At 49.1% G+C, this 21,435-nt stretch overlaps 1 protein-coding gene and 2 pseudogenes across 1 annotated transcript; all 3 read left to right on the forward strand.

Annotated features, from left to right (window-relative positions):
- The first annotated feature begins 1,296 nt into the window (after nucleotides 1-1,296).
- Nucleotides 1,297-2,559, forward strand: LOC137151438 (interferon-inducible GTPase 5-like). The gene has a single exon (XM_067545702.1). The coding sequence runs from the start codon at nucleotides 1,321-1,323 to the stop codon at nucleotides 2,557-2,559; it is 1,239 nt and encodes a 412-aa protein (XP_067401803.1). The 5' UTR covers nucleotides 1,297-1,320.
- A 1,259-nt stretch (nucleotides 2,560-3,818) lies between these two features.
- Nucleotides 3,819-7,841, forward strand: LOC137151423 (N-formyl peptide receptor 2-like; annotated as a pseudogene).
- A 2,236-nt stretch (nucleotides 7,842-10,077) lies between these two features.
- LOC137151424 (chemerin-like receptor 1) lies at nucleotides 10,078-10,936 on the forward strand (annotated as a pseudogene).
- The last annotated feature ends 10,499 nt before the right edge of the window (nucleotides 10,937-21,435 follow it).

Genomic DNA, 21,435 nt, shown 5'->3' on the forward strand with positions numbered 1-21,435 from the left:
TACAAGGAAGCAGAAAGCCCTCCACCAGGGCCTCTTACCTGGTGACGTGGAAGCAGTTCTCTGTCTGGTCTTCCCAGAAGGATGTCTCATCTACATGATCATCACTGCTTCTCTAGAGGACCTACTGCACTTAAAACAGCAGGTTTAACAGTGTCGTCCGTTAGAGTGCACCTGGCAGTGATCTCAACTTTCCCCCCTTTTCCCCCTGGGGTGAATGGCTGATCTGTTTTTTCAAACAATATTTCTAACCGTTTCCTTAAGGGCCTTGAGAGGCTGTGTCCAAGGTGTGACAACCAGCCTCAGCCTGGTCTATCAATGAACATGGGCCCCTATTCAAGCTGCTGGCTTCCTGCTCACTGCTGTACCGCTCCTGGAAGATGGGCTGCTTAGTGGCCATTACCTGGGCCAGAAGAGCTCTGGAGAGCTGGGCCCTCACTTCGGAGCTACCATACACAGCTTTCTTTAGGACTAAGGTGCAGTGGTGTCCTCAGCCTGCTTTCATTCCGAAGACGGTTTCACAGCAAGCAAGCTGTCTTCCTACCAGTTTTCTCTGTTTTTCCCCCTTTCTGGCCAGGGGAAGTGCAGTGGGGAGGGGCTGATGGGGTCAGTAATCCCTGCTTTGCAGATCCAGCAAAGCAAAAATTGAAGGGAGGAGGGAGAGGACCGGGGGCACAGGTTTTCTCCATGCTGTTTTCCTAGTCCAAATCGACAGCCTCAAGGAAATTAACAGTTAAGTGACTGGCCCCTAGTGCCACACTGGGGCATCGGGGCCAGCCCTGACAGCCAGGGGAGAGACCCCAGCCCGTCCTCTGCAGCACAGCACCCCTAGCGTCGCACGGAGGCTGAACTGAAGCTTTCTCCTTTGGGCATTCTAAAAAGTGTATTTAAACGCTAGATTATTGTATTTATTTATTGCAAGTTGTAACCAATGGCTCCTTTCCTGCAGCCCTGTGGGTCTGTTCCCATGGAAATAAGGACACCTCTTTTTACTGGGTCTTTCTCACTTAATCAGTTCCTTGCTAATGCAGGGGCCCCAGCTATTGGTGTCCCCGGTTCTCTTCCTGTGGAACACAGTAATTTGGTCTCCTGAGGGCAGTAATGTTTTGGTCTGATCTTGGTTGTGGGTTTATAGTGGGGTGCTGGGAGGGAGCAGTTAGTGGCCTGTGACATACAGGAGGTCAGACTGGATAATCCAGGGGTACCGTCTGGCCTTAAACTCTGTGTCTCTGTGACTCTGACTCTACTGACCGGGGGTTGGTAAATAGCCCATGGGGGGAAAGCTCCCTAATCCTGATTGGAATTTATGTTTCTTTTCCCAGGATGACGGAAGATTCAAAAACTCACTGGGCAAATGTATTTTCAAAATGGGGCAGAAGACTTCCCGGTCTGTCTGAGGAGGAAAGTGGAGAATTCCAGACTGCTGTCAAAGCTGGGAACCTCTCAAAAGCCATTTCTGTGGTGAAGAAATCTGATGAGCTGTTAAGAAATACCAAGCTCAACATCGCCATCGTAGGTGAATCGGGCACTGGTAAGTCGTCTTTCATCAATGCCATAAGAAGCCTGAATGATAAAGACACTGGTGCAGCTCAGACTGGGTTTATAAAAACGACAAAGAAGCCAACACATTATCTCCATCCCAAGCACCCAAATGTGATTCTGTGGGACCTACCTGGGATCGGAACACCAAATTATCCAGCAAAAACATACAGCAAAGATGTGAACTTTGATCGTTATGATTTCTTCATCATCATCTCAGTGCAGCGCTTCACTGAAGCTGATGCCCACCTTGCCAAAGAAATCAACAGCATGGGGAAGAAGTTTTACTTCGTCCGCTCCAAGGTGGATGTGGACTTGGCTAATGACCAAAAAAAAGGAAATTTTAACGAGGTGGAAACTCTAGAGGAAATCAGAAATGACTGCATGCACCACCTGCGAAAAGCCGGCATCATCTCCCCACAGGTTTTCCTGGTGTCGAGATTCGACTTGGACAAGTATGATTCTCCCCAACTGCAGGAGACTTTCGCAAATGAACTCGACACTCACAAGAGACACGTTCTCATCTGTGCCCTGCCCAGCACCTCTGAAGAAATCTTGAAAGAGAAACAGAGGGCCCTGCAGGAACAGATCTGGAAGCAAGCCCTGAAGTCGTGCGCTATTGCTGCTGTTCCTCTCCCTTTTCTCTCGGTTTATTGTGATGTCAGCATCTTGGTGGATAACATGACAGAGTATTGCACGTCCTTTGGCCTGGATGATGGTTCCCTCGCTTCACTTGCTAAGCAATTTCGGAAGTCTGTTTTTGAGCTGAAGTCAGTGATAAAATCTCTGCTGGCCAAAGATATATCAAGAGATGAGGCTTTGAAGAGACTCAGAGAGGCTACAGGGGAAGGAATGATGACAGCTAAATATTTTCTCAGTGTGATACCACTGATTGGTACTGGGATCGCAGCAATGATATCTTATAAAGTCACATATGAAATGCTACATACATTTCTGGATGAAGTTGAAGAAGATGCTCAGCGAGTCCTGAGAAAGGCTCTGGAAGGAGCAGAGAAGAATTAACAATGTCACGAGGCAGGGCTTCTCTCCAGCCTGCCAAGGACAAAGGGCCACAGCCCCACGGTCTCTTTTCTGCAGTTTTATTGTCCCAAACTTAAACAAACCAACAGACAAAACCATTTCTCAGCTCACCCTTGCACTGTGGACTTCCACTGCCTTCGGTCCCAGTCGTCTCTGGCCGTTCTGCTGCTCCTGCTTCCTGCAGCTTCCTGCCTCTCTCTCAGCCAGTCCTCCCTCAGTGGGTCTCTCTAGGGTCTGTCCACACTGCACATTACGCCTGGGCTCTGACTCAGATTTGAGCCTAAACCCTGCTTCCTTCCACACTCGAATCAATCTGACTCAGGGCACTGAGCACTGAGGAGCGGGTCCTAGGGTCATGCTAGGGGGGTGGGTCAGAGTTGAGTCCTGCTGAGACTCGGCCCGGGTCCAAGCCCTGTCACTCTGCAGTGTGGACACAGCTCAAGCTGCAGACTCTAATCAGAAGGTCTGTGTAGTGCAGTGTGGATGCACTAGCAAAACTGTGAGACCCGGGTCCAGCACTTGTAAACCCAGGTTCACAATGCAGTGTAGATGTACCCTCTCTGACCTGTGTCACCCCAGGTGACAAACAACAAAAGAACAACACGTCTGACACCAAACCCATGGCAAGTGGAGACAGGACCTGAGGAGAGAGAAGGTGGCATTTCCTTCATTCTCACATGTAATGCGACAACAGACTGACTAAGATTTGGGGATGGGGGGAAACCTAAATTTTTTTCTTTTAAATTACCATGATTTTTAATAAGATTGAAAACAGACAAAAGTGAGACCAAATTCTCAGTTTCTACAATTTCTTTTAATGATCCCACAGGAAAAACTTTAGGGGGCCTTGTCAGATGAAACACCTTATTAAACACACTCTCCTCCCCAGTGTTACTAACGACACAGGACAGGTGTGAGTACTAAGCATCACTAAGGCCTGGCCTACATGTAAAACTTAGATTGGCCTAGCCACGTTGCACAGGGCTGTGAAAAATGTCACACCCTGAGAACCGTGGTTAGGTCACCCTAACCCCTGGTACAGATGCAGCTAGATTGACGGAAGAATTTTTCCATCATAGAATCATAGAATCATAGAATATTAGAGTTCCTAGCTCCTGTCTTTAGGAAAGGTGGATTAACTACATCAAAGGAAAAACCTGTTTCGTTGATGCAGGAAGCATCTCTAATGCATCTCTAATGCGGCGCTACAGCTGATGTACTGGAAGGCCCAATGTGGAGACATGGCCCACGGGTATGTCTGCACTACGGAGACTATATATCAGCGTAGCTGCATTGCCGTAGCTATGTCGGCATAAAAACATAGATGCAGCCTATGCACATGGAAAGGCTTTTTCCGCCGCTATAGCAACACCACTTCCCTGAGCGATGGTAGCTACAGCGACAGAAGCATTCTTCCATCGACACAGCTGCATCTACCCTGGGACTGGGTTGGCATAGCTCCGCTGGTCAGAGGTGCGCCAGATCTGGGATGAATCTACCAGTTTCTAACTCTGGGGCTCCTAAATCACATTCCTGGGGCCAGACTCTGGTCTGGCATCCTTCCTTGGGACATGGGGCACTGCTGGCCGCTGCCCTTGCAGCCTATAGGACTAGCTGGCTTGCTTGCATATATATATCTACCTTTCCTTAGAGATTCAAGTATTGTTGTTTTATTATAATAGAATCATAGATTCATAATAAAGTTTTTTAGCTGTAATGCAAGGTACCCTACAGGCTACATCAAGTATGAAAGCTAAGGTCGTTAGCACACATCTGTTCGGGATCTTTGGCCCAGATAAGTAATGATGAGTTAAAGGATAAGACATATTTGGTTATAACCTTTACCCTAGATAGGTCAGGAGGTATCAAATCAGTGGGGGCTGTCTCAGGTTATGTCCTGGGTAAACTCCACAGAAACACCACAAAACCCACACAAGGGCCAGAAATAACAAAGGTGAGATAAACGAACCATCTGGAACCGTCTGGGAAGGATGTGGATATGTCATTAATATGCACGGACCTGTCAGCCTATAGATTACGTGTACCCTAATAATTTGAGGATGAAGAATCCAAGTTTGGACTTAAAAGGACCCCTATTGGTCAGGGTGTAAGAAGGGGCAAATCGTGTTAACTGGGGAGATCGTCAGCTGCTCCTTCTTCAAGCTTCTTTCAGTGAGTGTGTGAAGATCTTTTGTTCTCCGTTTACACGTAGTATTGTTTGTAGTGTTAGTCGTAGCCTTACAGCTCTTAGCCCTTGAGCAGTGCCCAGCTCTCCACCCCTCCACTCAAGAGCTGAGGAACCGGACATCTCTCTCAGCCAGGTCAGCAGGGAAGGGTGGGAGTGTATTAATCCAAAGCACACTGTAGATATATATATATCACACAAGTCTTACAATACAACTGTAATCCTACTCTTTACCCATTTGATTATTTATTTTCTTTTAATCAGGCATTTGTCTATCATTTCATGTTATCTTAATAAAAGCTTATAAAATGATACAAATTTGGCTATCACTGTGAATCTTCCTGTCAGGCACCCCGGGGTCCCTATAAAACTCTTCTGGAGCCTGATTCCGGGAGAAGAACCTCATTATTTTCTAATCAGATCGATTGGTGAGCCTATATCGCCATTCGAATCACTAAAACACCCAAAATCACCCTAGACTCCAGAAGCAGTGCTGAGACCGCCTGAGTGCCCCAAGTTGCTTGTCGGCAACCTCACAATTCCAGCGAGGCTGGTGAAACTCTGAACTTGTATTTTAACCTTTGGGGGAACATGGGGCAGGGAAACAAAACATACAGCCTTCGGCACAGGAAATTCTTAACCAGACACCAACCAGACACGATGTGCTCCTATTGCAAAACTCCATCCCCAGCCACGCAGGGCTCTGTGCAGCCCCACTGTTTATAGGGGTGAGCCATTACCAAGTCAGTAGACCCAGCTTGTCATCTCGATGGCTCTCTGTTCGAGTGCTCTGTGGGGAGTTCAGCTCCCCTCCCAGCCAGGTAGATCATAGAATCATAGAATATTAGAGTTGGAAGGGACCTCAGGAGGTATCTAGTCCAACCCCCTTCTCAAAGCAGGACTAACCTCAGGTATATCATCCCAGCCAGGGCTTTGTCAAGCCTCAGCTTAAAAACCTTTAAGGATGGAGATTCCACCACCCATTCCAGTGCTTCACCACCCTCCTAGTGAAAAGCTTTTTCCTAATATCCAACCTAGACCTCCCGCCCTGCAACTTGAGACCGTTGCTCCTTGTTCTGTCATCTGCCACCACCGAGAACAGCCTAGCCCCATCCTCCCTGGAACCCCCTTTCAGGTAGTTAAAGGCCGCTATCAAATCCCCCTCATTCTTCTCTTCTGCAGACTAAACAAGCCCAGTTCCTTCAGCCTCTCCTCATAAGTCCTGTGCTCCAGACCCCTCATCGTTTTTGTTGCCCTCTGCTGTACTCTCTCCAACTTGTCCACATCCTTTTTGTGGTGGGGGGCCCAAAACTGGGCACAATATTCTAAATGCGGCCTCACCAATGCCGAATAGAGGGGAATAATCACTTCCTGTGACCTGCTGCCAATGCCCCTCCTAATGCAGCCCAATATGCTATTAGCCTTCTTGACAACCAGGGCACACTGCTGACTCATATCCAGCTTTTTATCCACTGTTACCCCCAGGTCCTTTTCTGCAGAGCTGCTGCCCAGTTCATCGGTCCCCAGTCTGTGGCTGTGCATGGGATTCTTCCTTCCTAAGTGGAGGACTTATGGATAAAAGAATTGTAAAGTAACCCCCTCGTCGCTCACTCACGACGTCGAGGTGGAACGAGCAGGCAGTAAAGGGTTCCATCTCCCCAATTTGCCCCAGGGACAACCTGTTGGTTATTTCTAACAGAATTAATTTGGGGACTTTCTCTAGCCTGCATCACACAGGTCAGACTAGATGGTAATGATGGTCCCTGCTGAACTTGGAATCTATGATTGTTTTGAACCAGTTTCCCCCTGCCAAGTTTCTGGTTCATGAAAATGCCCAAATTTCATGATTTGGCTCCAATTTGGGATGTGAACATTTTTCAAAAATCTTGAACATTTGTCGCATGGGAAAAATGTTTTCTGCCCAGCTCTGCTAACCCCTGCTCCCTCACCCCACCAGTGCCAACAATAACGGTGGATCTGGGTTTGGATGTTGTAGGACACCACGTCCTTCCAGCGCCCCTGGGCTTTCTGTATGTGAACAGCATCTGGCGCCCGTTCTTCAGGAATCCCTACTACTGTCACGGAGAAGTGGCTGGAGTCCAGGATGAGTGGAGAGTTCTCTTCGCAGTCCTTTTCGGTCTGGGATTCCTGCTTGGCATGACGGGCAACGGCCTGGTCACCTTCATCACCAACTTCCAGATGATGAAGACAGTGGTTGCTGTTTGGTACCTCAACCTGGCTGTGGCCGATTTCATCTTCACCTTCTCCCTCTCCATGGAGGTGGCCTACACAGCACTGGGCTTCCACTGGCCCTTTGGCCGGATACCAAATAAGATCCACAGTGCAGTGGCCTTACTCAACCTCTTCACCAGTGTCTTCATCCTCACCATCATCAGTGCCGAGTGCTGTATCTCTGTGTCCTGCCAGGTCTGGGCCCAGAACCACCGCTTGCCCTGGCTGGCTGTCAGAGTGGCTGAAGCCGTTTGGCTGGCGGCTCTGGTTCCCAGTATGCCATCTCGTATTCCGGGACATCGGGAGCTCCCCGCTTGAGGGGGAACTCACCCCTTGTTCCAGCAACTACATCCCAACAGGAAACATCCCTGGGGAGGAAGTGGCCACGTTGTGGGAGCACCGACACCAGGCCGTTGTGCTCACCTGCTTTGGGACCGGGTTCCTGGTGCCATTCGCCATCATCCTGACCTGCTATGGGGTCATGGCGGCCAAATTGAGAGGAACCGGCCAACCTTCTCCAGCAGACCCTACAAGATCATGGTGGCCATGGTGATGGCCTTCTTCCTCCGCTGGTTCCGCTGCCAGCTCGCCATCCTGCTAGCCATGGCGGCAAAGAGGGTGACTCCAGTGACACAGGCTCTCCATGATGTCAGGCTCCCCTTGGCCGACCTCAACCGTTCCCTTAACCCCACCCTGCCGGCCCACATGAGCTGGGCTGCAAAGACACGCTGCGGCTCTCCATGGTCACAGCTTTCCAGGGGGCGTTCAGCGAGACTGTGGCCCAGACCGTCCTCCCAGCAAGAAGCACGACAGCATTGGGACAGAGGCAGAATTGCCTCCATTATGATCAGGTTACTGCCACCTCTCCCTTCCCAGAGCTGGGGATAGAACCCAGCAATCCTGGCACCCGGCCCCCCGACTCTAACCACTAGAACCTGCTTCCCTGCCAGAGTTATCACCTAGGTTGGCTGGAATCCTGTGTGATGCTGTAGTCTGTGGCTGGCAGGGGAGCTCTGGGGAGGGGATTCTAAATGTCCAGGACTCACTAGCAGGGGAAAGGGGAAGGAAGATATCCCCCTTCTCCTGCTTGTCCTGGGGTTGGGAGCTCTCTTCCCCCAGGGAAGGCCCTTCTTGGGGGCAGTGGTGCCAGACTCAGGGCCTGCTTCAACCCTGCTGGAGCTGTGGGCTGCAAGCCAGTTTCCTTCCACCCCTGCTGCCAAAATGAGCTGCTTTTAAGTGCTGCACCAGATGGAGCATTTGCTGCAGGTGTGTCGGGGCGATGCTGGCCTGGCCCAGAGTGAGCCCTTAACTTTTGGTTTCTCAGAAGGGGTGTACAGCCCATCACAGATGCAAACAATGAAAGTCTCAGTTTTAAAGTAGATTCAGGCTCTGGCTTTTCTAAAAGAGGGACCAGAAAGGAAACAGGAACAGAATCTGCCAAATTACTTTTGGGTGAACAATTGAGGAGCCTGGTGGGGTCACGAGTTCAGGACTTCGGAACAGGAGTCTCCGATGCTGTAAAAAAATCCTGCATTTCCCTGTTTAGGTGCTTAAATCTTCAGGACTGACTCCCAAATGTTGTGTCCAGCTCTGGTAATTACGCACCATGTAATTCTGCACCATGAAAGCACCTTACAAAGTTTGCCTGCCCACTGAGACAGAAGTGTGCTTCTGCATTTAAAGTCCCATGAGTGATTCACATGCCTGAAAGGAACCACTGAGATCATCTAGTCTAGTGGTTTCTCAAGCAGGAGTACGTACCTCTGGGGCTATGCAGAGGTCTTTCAGGGGGTATATCAACTAATCTAGATATTTGCCAGGTTTTACAACAGCCTACACAAAAAACATCAGCGAAGTCAGTACGAACTATAATTTCACACAGACAAACTGAGAAAGTCAGCCATTGTTTAGTAACAGCGCACTGTGACACTTCTGTATTTTTGAGTCTAATGTGTAAGCAAGCAGTTTTTAAGTGAGGTGAAACAGGTTACGCAAGACAAATCAGACTCCTGAAAGGGGCACAGTTGTCTGGAAAGAATGAGAACCACTCACCTAGTCTGACACTCCTGTTTAACATGGGCCAGAGAACTTCCCCCAAATAATTCCTTTCTGAACTAGAGCAGATCTTTTAGAAAACACATCCCACTTGATTTAAAAATCACTATTGATGTAGAATCCATCACACCCCTCGGTACATTGCCCCATTGGTTAATTCCTTTCACTAGTAAAAAATTGCACCTTATTTCTAGTTTGAAATTGTCTAGCTTTAAACTTCCAGCCTTTAGACCTTGTTTTTCTAGGAAGCTAAGTGGGTACTTACAGACTGGAATAAACTCACTCTTAACCATCTCTTTGAAACATTATCTTTTGCCATTACGTTGTATTTGCAATCTCTTTTTCTGTTGTTGTATACATAGTGGCCTTAGCTCGAGAACTGATCAACAGTTTTTGCCTGAAAATGTTTTCCATTGGACAATACAATCTTGTCAAAGTCAAAGTGTTTCTCAAAAATCATTCAATTCCAATGACATTTTTCAAAGATAAAATTCAAAGGGAAACAAAATTTTTTATTTGGTCTCAAACTGCAATGTTAGTTTTTCTTGAAAGCAGAACGAATCTTGCTTCCTGTTTGGATTTTGGAGATTTCACAAAAAAATGTTCCACTTCAATGCCTTTTTTTGTTTATTCACTAATTCTACCGGCAATGAAACATTTTCTCTTCCTTTCAAACTGCAATTTCATTTTGTTTCTGTTTTTAAAATGCCAAAGAGCTTTGAGTTTTGACTTTCTGCTTCAGGATTCTTTGTGGCCACTAGGGAAGATGAAAAGTAGAAAAAAGACAGGAGAAAAAATCATTTTGGTTCCCCCACCAATTTTCTGACAGCCTCATTTGCTTTCTTTTTTCTTTTGCATTACGAAAGCTGCTGTGCTGAGACCTCCTCTGACCTGTGGAGCACCTAGTAGTGCTACAGCTCCACTGATGTCTGCATCCATCTTCATGATCCTGTTCTGTCCTGTCTCTCTCTCTCTGTTATAAAGACTTCACATTTGTTCCTTCTTTGTTTACTCAGTCCCAGAACTCCATGGCCTGCACTTATCATCAGGCGACGGCCAATGAAGAAGCTGCCCATCTTCCTGGCGTAGCACTTTTGGAGACAATGAACCTAGCTCCCATGATGCTCTGTGCCCCGGGCTTCCTTCTCGGTGTGATGGGGAATGGATTAACCATATTAATCACCGGCTGGTGGAAGAAGACTTGCAAAGCCCTGGCTGAGCTGATATAGCTGAGGTTAGTCCTGCTTTGAGCAGGGAGTTGGACTAGATACCTCCTGAGGTCCCTTCCAACTCTAATATCCTATGAAGACTGTCAGTGCCACATGGCACCTGAACATGGCTGTTGCTGGTTTTATTTTTGTCAGCTTCCTGCCCGTCATGGTGGCCCAGCTGGCCATGGGCTTCCACTGGTATTTGAGAAGTGTCCTGTGCAAGATAACCAACATTGTCACCTCCCTTAGCACGTTCTCCGGCAGCTTTCACCTCACGGCCATGAGCACTGACCGCTGCATTTCCACGGTTTTCCCCGTGTGGGTCCAGAACCACCGCACAGTCCATCTGGCCTCCCTCGACACACTGGGTATCTGGATTCTGGCTGTCATGGCCAGCTGGCACTACCATGGCCTCTGCTCTGACTAGAGCCTCTTCCTGAGAGAGAGAGGAGAAGCCGCCAACGTTGGTACCCGGTTCCTGGTCGGGTTTCTGGCTCCATTAGCCTTGATTAGCCTCTGCTTGGTGTGGAAAATGGCCGGCTCCACCCTAGTGGGTCTCACGCTCTTGCCTCTCATAGTGGGCCAGGGCATCTCCGGTCACCCCGTCTTCCCCAAGGAGGGGGGTAGAGACCCGGGCCCACCCGCTCCTCCGGGTCCCGGCCCAGGGGTCCTATGAGAAGCGGCTATGTGCTGCTGGCACCGTGTTCCCAACTGCACTCTCTTCCCCTGGGCTAATTTCCCCCCTCTCCTTCTGTCCTTCTGGCTTCTTCCTGTCTGCTCCTTCACAGAGCTCTGCACCCCAGTCTGCTCCTCCACACAACGCGGCGCGGCGCGGCACGGCAGGGCACGGCAGGGCACTCCTACGCCTCCAGCTCACGCCCGGTCTCTCTGCAGCAGAGGGTTTTTATCAGGCACCCGGCTGGCCCTGAACTGGTCTCAGCTGCTCCCAATTGCCCTCTAGTGACCCTGGCTAACCGACAGGGAACAGGACGCTGAGCGTTCTGAGGCTACATCCCTCCCTCCGCTCACTCTCCTCAGCCTGCTGTGCAGGACACTGCTGGCCAGTGGAGCTCCTGTGGCTACTGCTGCTTGTGTTTGGGGGCCCTGCCGGCCTGCCCCCCTCCCGGCCAGCCAGGGGGAGTGGGTGAGTGGCCCCTCCACCGCCACCGCTGCTGCTGCGGCCACCACCAGCACCAGCATCGGTGACGAGGCCTTCCCGGGCTGGCTGCTGCTGCTGTCGCTTGGGAGCCTGCTGCTGCTGCTGCTGCTGTGTCTATCGGTGCCGGTGCGGAGGAGACTGACGACCTCTTTGCAAGTGCTGCTGCTGGCTGCGCTCGGGGGGGGGAGGGAGGGGCTGCTTTGTTTGCTGGACTGAGGAACCGCTCGTTGCTCACTCGCGGCGGCGAGGTGGACGGAGCAGGCAATAAAGGGTTCCATCTCCCCAGTCCACCCCCGGCACAACCTGTGTGGTTATTTCTAACAGAAACCTTGAGAGGCTGCAGAGCGCAGGGTAGCTGGGGAGGCAGCAGCAGGGATGGTCTGCAGGACAAGTACAGTGCCCCCTTCCCCCCCTAGCCCCCGTGACAGGTGAGTACACACACGCAGAGGCAGCTCTGGGTTCCAGGTCAGCTCTGACCAGTGACAACAGCTGTGTGGGGGGGGGAGCGAGAAGGGGGAGGCAAAGGACGCTGCCCAGTGTGCTCCGGGGTGGGGGTGGGGGTTTTGTTCAGGGGTTTTGTGCTTATGAATCCTGCTTGCGCTGTTTTCCCAAACCAGTGCTGAGTTAGTCCCGTTCATTAAAAGGTTTTTCTTTCTACACCCAGACTCTGAGCTAGTGGGAGGGAAGTATTGCCCTATGGGGTGCCCAGGGGTGGGGTGTAATTTCCCAAGTGACTGGGTGGGGGCTCGAGCCGGTTTTGTGCTGTGTGGTTGAAAGGAACCCCTAGATCAGGGGTTCCCAACCTTTCTGGCTTGAGGGCCGCAGATATCATTTTTATAACCCTGAAGGGCCACCAGCCTCCCCACCCCCACCCCACTGCAGCCAGACAGGAGTGTCCCTGGCTGCAGCAGGGAAACCACATGCAGCATGGAGCCCCGTGCACTTCATGTGGGTCCCTAGGCTGTGGCTCCCTTATGCAGCCAGGGGGATGGGAGATCAGTGCTCCCCTTCCACTGGCTCCAGCAGGGACCCCAGCACCTACGGACCCAGGCAGAGCGCTTTGCCATGCTCCCTGTTACAGCCAGCAGGAGGGCAGCACTGATCTCCCGTTCCCTGGGATGCAGCAAGGAGCCTGCACTGGTCTTTTAGCCCCTCCAAAACGCACTCCGCCTGGGTCACTAGGCAGCGGCTTGTTGGCCCAATCTTGTTTTTGAGAAATACATGAAAGAACAGAGCCACAAACCCCCCCTCCCTCACCACCAAAAGGAACTTCAGCCTGACACATTGTAACTTCAATCAAGAGCTAAAACCTCAACTGACTCTGATTGTTTTACCCTTTTAAATGTTCACTTACTTTCTATCAGTCTATCTGTTTTAAAACCATTTTATCTGTTAATTTTTACTCACTTTCAATATATTTGTAAGTATAAAAAGCCACACTGTGCAATGTAATATATCTACCTTCAATTGTGAAAGACACTGGCAAAAATGAAATAAAAATAATATGTACGTTCTTCAGCTAGGAGTTGGCCCTGAGTGATTGAAGCGTGAATGGCTGAGCAATTGAGTTGGGTGTAGACAGAGAGAGTGATTGAACAATTGGTCTGAGTAAGGGATATTGAAACAGACATGAAGAAAACACCAGCCCCACCTAAAACGCTTGAGGAAAGAAGAAAGGAGAGAAGATGATCAACTGGCCAAAGAGGAACCCACCCTGATAACTTTGGAGCCAGCCCATTTCAAAGGGCAAAATCTATTCAGGCTTGCAAGAATGTGGGTGATTGAAAATCACACCAAGAATGCAGTTGCAGCATGACAATGCAAAACCCGTAGACTGACATGGGTTCCTTTCCCTATAAAATGGGACAAGAAGATGAAGGCTGGAGGTTCAGGTCTACAACATCATCACACCAGCCAGGAGCACCGGTGCACATCAGCAGAACCTTGTTCCTCATCCTCATGCTCTAGTCACCTGGCCAGTGACTATCACGAGCACCAAGAGTCTGGTAACTATGACATCTGTGAGACCCCTGTGTGTGTTTGTCTGTCTTTGTCTGTGTGTGCCTGTCAGTGTGTGTGAGTGCGAATGGAAGTACCAATTGAAACATGTCTCTGTAATTGTAGTATTGATACAATGTTAATACTGTTTTCCTAGTGTTGCATTATTACTATTATTTCACTAAGTAAAGAAGTGGAAGCTTGATCAGATGACTAGGGAGGATTATAAAAACACTGCTCGAACGTGCAGGAATGAAATCAGGAAGGCCAAAGCGCAATTGGAGTTGAAGCTAGCAAGGGACGTGAAGGGGAACAAGAAAGGTTTCTACAGGCATGTTGCCAACAACAGGAAGATTCGGGAAAGTGTGGACCCCTTAGAGAATGAGGGAGGCGACCTAGTGACGGAGGATGTGGAGAAAGATGAGGTACTTAAAGCCTTTTTTACCTCTGTCTTCACACACAAGGTCAGCTCCCAGACTGCTGTACTGGGTGGCACAGAATGGGAAGGAGGTGAACACCCCGCAGTGCTGAAGGAACGGGTCCAAGACTATTTAGAAGGATTGGACATTCACAAGTCCATGGGGCTGGATGCAATGCACCCGAGGGTGCTGAGGGAGTTGGCTGAGGAGATTTCAGAGCCATTGGCTATTATCTTTGAAAGCTCGTGGCAACAGGGGGAGGTCCCTGAGGACTGGAAAAAGCAAATCTAGTGCCCATCTTCAAAAAAGGGAGGAAAGAGGATCCAGAGAACTACAGACCGGTCAGCCTCACCTCAATCCCTGGAAAAATCATGGAGCAGGTCCTTAAGGAATCCATTTTAAGGCACTTGGAAGAGAGGAAGGTGATCAGGAACAGTCAAGACAGATTCACTAAGGGAAAGTCATGCCTGACCAACCTGATTGCTTTCTATGATGAGGTGACTGGCTCTGTGGATGTAGGGAAGGCGGTGGATGTGATATACCTTGACTTTAGCAAAGCTTTTGATACTGTCTCTCACAGTATTCTTATCAGCAAGTTAAAGAAGGATGGGTTGGATGAATGGACTATAAAATGGATCGAGAACTGGCTAGAGCATAGGGCTCAATGAGTAGTGATCAATGGCTCCATGTCTAGCTGGCAACCGGTCACAAGCGGAGTTCCCCAGGGGTCGGTCCTGGGGCCGGTTTTGTTCAACATCTTTATTAATGATCTGGAGGATGGAGTAGATTGCACCCTCAGCAAGTTTGCGGACGACACGAAGCTGGGGGGAGTGGTAGATACCCTGGAAGGTTGGGATAGGATTCAGAGTGACCTAAACAAACTGGAGGATTGGGCCAAAAGAAATCTGATGAGGTTCAACAAGAACAAGTGCAGAGTCCTCCACATAGGAAGGAAGAATCCCATGCACAGCCACAGACTGGGGACCGATGAACTGGGCAGCAGCTCTGCAGAAAAGGACCTGGGGGTAACAGTGGATAAAAAGCTGGATATGAGTCAGCAGTGTGCCCTGGTTGTCAAGAAGGCTAATAGCATATTGGGCTGCATTAGGAGGGGCATTGGCAGCAGGTCACAGGAAGTGATTATTCCCCTCTATTCGGCATTGGTGAGGCCGCATTTAGAATATTGTGCCCAGTTTTGGGCCCCCCACCACAAAAAGGATGTGGACAAGTTGGAGAGAGTACAGCAGAGGGCAACAAAAACGATGAGGGGTCTGGAGCACAGGACTTATGAGGAGAGGCTGAAGGAACTGGGCTTGTTTAGTCTGCAGAAGAGAAGAATGAGGGGGGATTTGATAGCGGCCTTTAACTACCTGAAAGGGGGTTCCAGGGAGGATGGGGCTAGGCTGTTCTCGGTGGTGGCAGATGACAGAACAAGGAGCAACGGTCTCAAGTTGCAGGGCGGGAGGTCTAGGTTGGATATTAGGAAAAATCTTTTCCCTAGGCGGGTGGTGAAGCACTGGAATGGGTGGTGGAATCTCCATCCTTAAAGGTTTTTAAGCTGAGGCTTGACAAAGCCCTGGCTGGGATGATATACCTGAGGTTAGTCCTGCTTTGAGAAGGGGGTTGGACTAGATACCTCCTGAGGTCCCTTCCAACTCTAATATTCTATGATTCTATGATCTACCTGGCTGGGAGGGGAGCTGAACTCCCCACAGAGCACTCGAACAGAGAGCCATCGAGATGACAAGCTGGGTCTACTGACTTGGTAATGGCTCACCCCTATAAACAGTGGGGCTGCACAGAGCCCTGCGTGGCTGGGGATGGAGTTTTGCAATAGGAGCACATCGTGTCTGGTTGGTGTCTGGTTAAGAATTTCCTGTGCCGAAGGCTGTATGTTTTGTTTCCCTGCCCCATGTTCCCCCAAAGGTTAAAATACAAGTTCAGAGTTTCACCAGCCTCGCTGGAATTGTGAGGTTGCCGACAAGCAACTTGGGGCACTCAGGCGGTCTCAGCACTGCTTCTGGAGTCATAGTCGTAGCTGAAGTGGGCACAGTACCCACGAGAGGGCTGAACTAGCCGCCTGCGCCACACCACATTTCCCCAGCACTCTCAGCTTTCCAAGCCTGCAGCCTGGCCATGCCCGGGTTGCAAACAGGCAGCTCTCTGAGCCCCCACTTCCCAGCACCGCTTCCCTCCCCCACTAGCTGCTTTCACCCAGGCACAAAACCCCAGATTGGGGCAGCCCCAGCCCCTTCCCTTCCCAGCCCGCGTCCCCCGTTACATTCCCCTTGTATGCAGGGGGCAAAGTCCCTGACACGCCGTGTCCCTGGGGCTGCTAGCGGGCAAACTCTGATGGGACCGGTGGGGAAATATTTTTAGTTGAATTTGTCTAGTTTCAGCTTCCAACCACTGGATCTTTGTCTTTGTCTAACCCCGTCAAAGAGTCAGTCCCCTGATATCACCCATCATCTCCCCACACAGCTGCTAACAGACCATGAGCAAGCCAACTCTGACCCTTCTCTTGGATACACTAAACCCATCCTGCTTCTTCAGTCTCTCCGTGTAAGGCAGGATTTCCAGGCCCCGAACTATCCTTGTAGCACTTTATTTGGAACAATCTGCAACTTTTCAACATCCCTTTTGAACGTGTGGACACCAGAACGGACCCAATATTCCAGCAGGGACTCTAACTGGAGCTGCAGCTGAAATCTACTGGGAAAAGGAAGCCGGTGAGGTGTCTGATAGCTCCTTTGTTCTGGGACACACGTTCCCAGCTGTGTGCGACAGTTATGTTGGGCTCTTTCCATTGCATAGTGCTGTTGTGATACCAGCGAGATCCCAAAATCTCAAGCGAGAGGGACACTCAAAAAGCTGCAGGAAGAGACGTGTGTTAAATGTACCTTTATTTAACCATAAATCTGTTTCCACAAGCGCGGTGATTGTAAACCTGAAGACAACAAATACGGAGATCAGTGAATTAAGGTAAACATGGATACACGCCGGCTATTCGGTGTGGAATCTAACGAGTTATTAAATTAAACATCATCTGCTGCAGAGAATGAATGAGTCAATAAAGCATCACATGATCACCAGACCATGTGACTAGAATCGCTATTCGCTAGCAGTCAGCTGACACAGCGAGAGCACTCGGTATCTAGCAAATTATTATGACTACTGTGATTTGCTTGTATTACGGTAGCATTTAGAAGCCAGGGCCCCATTGCGCTAGGCGCTGTACAAAGGTGTAACAAAGAGACGGGCCTGCCCCAAAGCCCTTTCAAGCTAAACATAAGACTTTGAACAATGGGTAGATTCAACAAATAGACCAAGAAAGTGCAAGGAAACAATGAGACGATACTGGTCAGCATGAAAAACGCACACAGCAAACCAGCTGCCTCAGCATTGCAGTAAATGCAGCTGAACAGATTCAGAGGGTGAGATTTTCCCAAGTGGTTGGTGATTTTCGGGCTGACTGACTTTTAATGAGACTTTTAGGCCTTGACTTCAAAGGGCAGATTTACTGCTTCTGCCGCTATAACCCCCTGCTCCGGGGACACTCTTATGCTGGCAGAACAGAGACATTTTTCGGTTTAGCTTAAACCCCTTCCCAAGTGACATACACTAAACAGAAAAAAAGTCACGCTCCTGCTGGAATGAGGGTGTCCACACCGGAGTCACTCCAGGATAATCCTACGGGTTTAAATTCACACCTGGGTTTACACTGAAAAACTTTCCCAGGAGGACAAAGGGCTTTGGTTCCTGAATGCCCACATCACATTTGAACTGGCACCGAGTCTCCTAAATCACTCAGGTGCTTCTGAAAATTTTACTCAATGGAGTCTGGCCCCATTGACTCCACAGGAACAATAGTCAATTCACACCAGCGGTGGTCTGTCCCCATTGACGCCAATGGAGCTACGGCTGGATTGACCCCAGCTGGAGTCTGGCCCCATTGGCTCCAAAGGAGCGATGGCCAATTCACACCAGCTGAGGTGAATGGTGAGTCAGCTGATTTGCCCCAGTGAGGGAATCTGGTCCATTAATGTCTGTAAGATGCTCAGATGCCGAATTTTAAGAGAAGCACAAAGGGAACTAAATAGAGAGAATCGGATTCAGTATAATTATACTTTTATTCTATGAATGTCAAGAAGGGAGGTGCCTCGTTCATTGTGGGTGAAACCTCAGGAGTGTTGAGCTGTCCCCGAGTCTGTCTCAAGTTGCAGGGCGAGAGGTCTAGGTTGGACATTAGGAAAAAGTTTTTCCTAGGCGGGTGGTGAAGCACTGGAATGGATTACCTAGAGAGGTGGTAGAATCTCCATCCTTAGAGGTTTTTAAGCTGAGGCTTGACAAAGCCCTGGCTGGGATGATATAGCTGAGGTTAGTCCTGCTTTAAGCAGGGGGTTGGACTAGATGACCTCCTGAGGTCCCTTCCAACTCTCATATTCTATGATTCTATGATTCTATAACGGTCTGTACATGTATACATTTCCAGCAACGCCCCATAGACCCTGATTTGGTTACACTGACACCTATAAAATGAATATTAACAACTACATGATAAATACAATTATGCCCGCCCCTGTTTGTTGTTTAGAGGATTACCATACAGAGGGCAGGCACATCACCTCAACACCTATCAATTTTACACTAACGTTCTTTGAAGTAAAGGCCTGCCAGGGGCAGAAGGACATAATATTTTCTCCCACCAAAAAGCCTTGCACAGGAGTGGTGATAGACTCATCCCCTGCGCAGACGGCCAGGAAGGGAGGAGAAGAAGAGAGAGAACAGACTAACTAGAATTCACACTCGTTGTTTTTGCTGTATGCAGACTAACACGGCTACCCCTCTGAAAAGTCCCCACTGATTCCCATGGTCTTCTGACAAGCCCTGCCCCCCACCCACACACACACGTCTTAGATAAGTGAGATCCAGGTCTCTACCGGTATTGCACACAGAGAGGAGCTGGGGAGCAGGGAGCAGAGACCTGGGAATGAAATGCATGTCTACTACTTCATGTTCAAGACCACAGTCTCTGAAGCTCTCAGGAGCACATGGTAAGTGATTTTCCCCCAGGGAGGGCCTTGCTCAGCTTTTTAGGGTTTTAATTTTACTTTTCATACATTCCCGAATTCTCGGTTGACACTGAGGCCTCTCTAGGCTGCTCCATCAGCTTAAACAATCCTTAGAAACTGAGAGGAAGGTGGACATTCCCCCCTGCAATCTGGACTGGTGTGTAGCTGTGTCACCCCAATTCTTCAGTCCTGGGCCCCGACTTACCCCGCTTTGCTGTGGAAACCACCCACTCCTGCGTTGGCCCACACCCAACCTCCTGTGTGTAATCGGTCCTGACCATTGAAGGAGCGCTTCTGGCCAGCCACTCGTGGGATAGACCCCAGCAAACACCCCCAGTGCCAGATGAAGCCCTGGGAACTGCTGTCTTGCAGGATTCAGTGCTCTACACTGCAAGCTCATTTGCATTTGTCCATCTATTTATCAAAGAAATTGCTCTGCACCAGCTCTGTCATGCTAAGTGAGGTCTCTGCACACACTCAGTTCACATGCACTGGTTTAGGTAAGACAAACAAATAAGTTGATTGACCACAGCAAGATTTTAAGTGACTCTAAGTCAGACTAATAGGAATCAAAAGATTAATAATGAGTCAAGGAGTTAATCACGAATAATGCAAGGTAACTGGTATACTAAACTAAGATTAATAATCCAGTCTCTTTCCCTCTATGACGTTAGCTTACCACACAGGCTAGCTGCGATGAATCTTGCAACCAGCACCCCCCCGTGGGTAGATTCTCAGTCTTTGGTGTTGCTTAGAAGATGGATTCCAGGCAAGACCCTGAGACAAAGATGTCTCTTTCTTTTAACAAGTTTCCTCAAAGCCCCCTGGGGTCAGGTGATCGTCCATGTCCGACAGTAGGCATGATTTTTCCCTCTTGAGCCAAAGTGCTCAAAGATGCTTAGGCCAGTCCATTGTTCCTGTATGCATGCTTCTGCGGGGCATGAGACCACAGCTCTGTGTTTGTCTGCATCTATTCTAACCACGTCAGACACATATTTGGGGTATGACACAGCAGAGTTTCCTATCTATACATCTGTGACATTGCAGGAAACATGCTACCATGACAATAATGTTCAGTATGTCATGAGCATGCCAAAAACACCTGACATGGAATATTTTGCATCAGACAATGCACAGTTACACCGTAAGGGTGAACATGAACGATAGACAAATTACACCATAAGGGTGTACAGGGGGTACAGCATGTCACAGAAGGATGGCCCAGACATTAGGGCAATTGAGAGAGAGAGAGAGAGAGAGAGGTTCAATTCTTGATATGCCACAGCCTCCTGAGTGACCTTGGGCAAGTCATTTAGTCTCTCTTTGCCTCAATTCACCATCTGTAATCTGGGGATCATAACCTTTTCTTTCTATTTACTGCTTTGCACAATGGGGGTCCAGATCTTGGTCAAGCTCTCGGCAGTGCCTGGCACAAAGAGACACCGATCTCCATAAGTGGAGTCTGTGCAGCTCCGGACTTTGTCAGGTGGAAATCTGCAAGAGAAGCTTGTTGCTTTCGCTTCCATTCTGATCTAGACAGGAAGCTGCAGAGACAGAAAGGAGAGCGAAAACCAACGTCCTGTTCATTTGCTTTACTTCTCTGTGGAGATCAGACTAACAGAGGCATTTAGGACTGGAAGATCGGAAGGTAAGACAATCTCCTCTGGCTTGTGCCTTTTAAATTATTCTCTTGCTATATTTCATCAAGTGCTGTTATTTCCTTAAAAGCTGCTGGCATGTTTAAAATGGCTTTCGTGTGTGAAACCACATTATGGATTTATCACCTGCTTTCACCAAAGGCCTCACGTGATGCACTTTTATAGTACAGTATTTTTGTATACCATCAGCTGAGTCAATTGCTTATTGTTTGGGGTTTGGATCCCCTGTTCTTCCCTTAGTGTCTCTGGACCCTGATAATCTGCATCCTCAGGGCTACACGGTGCTTTCAGGCTGCTGTTTGGCTTCCTTGCTATGCCCGGGAATCTCTCCGACAGTTGTCTGAGGCTGGACTCCAGCTAGTCTTTTTCACACACACAAAGCAATACCCAGTGGAACCCTCCACCTACATGATGCTGGTTTCTGGGCAGACTCTGCTATACCTTATTTTAGGACTGACCCCTTTGCTGTCTCTTACAGCTAACTTAAAATAAAGGCTGCATTCACACCCATCAGCTCCAAGAAGGTTTTAACTGAACCCATACCAAGGTCTGACCCAGCTCATAACAATGACCTTCCTGTAAAGTCCTGCAGAATGGAATACAGGCTGGCACAGTCTCTGGGGGTTATTGAGCCATCCTATAGCTGACAGGGAATTGTCAAATTGCTGCTACGCAACCTTTTCACAAAGCTGGTGAGGGTAGGAGTTGGACTCACTGGACTCACTGGACTCAGCTGTTATGTTATATGCTTGGAAAGTACTTGTATTCAGCGAGAAATCAGCACAGAACAGAGAGACGCAAACCCATGAAAGTCTTTATTGAACCGCACTGAAAACCAGCCAGGACTGGCTGAGTTATCCCCTAATAGT

The sequence above is a fragment of the Emydura macquarii genome, unplaced genomic scaffold (genome assembly GCF_026122565.2).
Source record: "Emydura macquarii macquarii isolate MOO-44397 ecotype Brisbane River unplaced genomic scaffold, CSIRO-AGI_Emac_v2 contig_1062, whole genome shotgun sequence".
NCBI lineage: Eukaryota > Metazoa > Chordata > Testudines > Chelidae > Emydura > Emydura macquarii.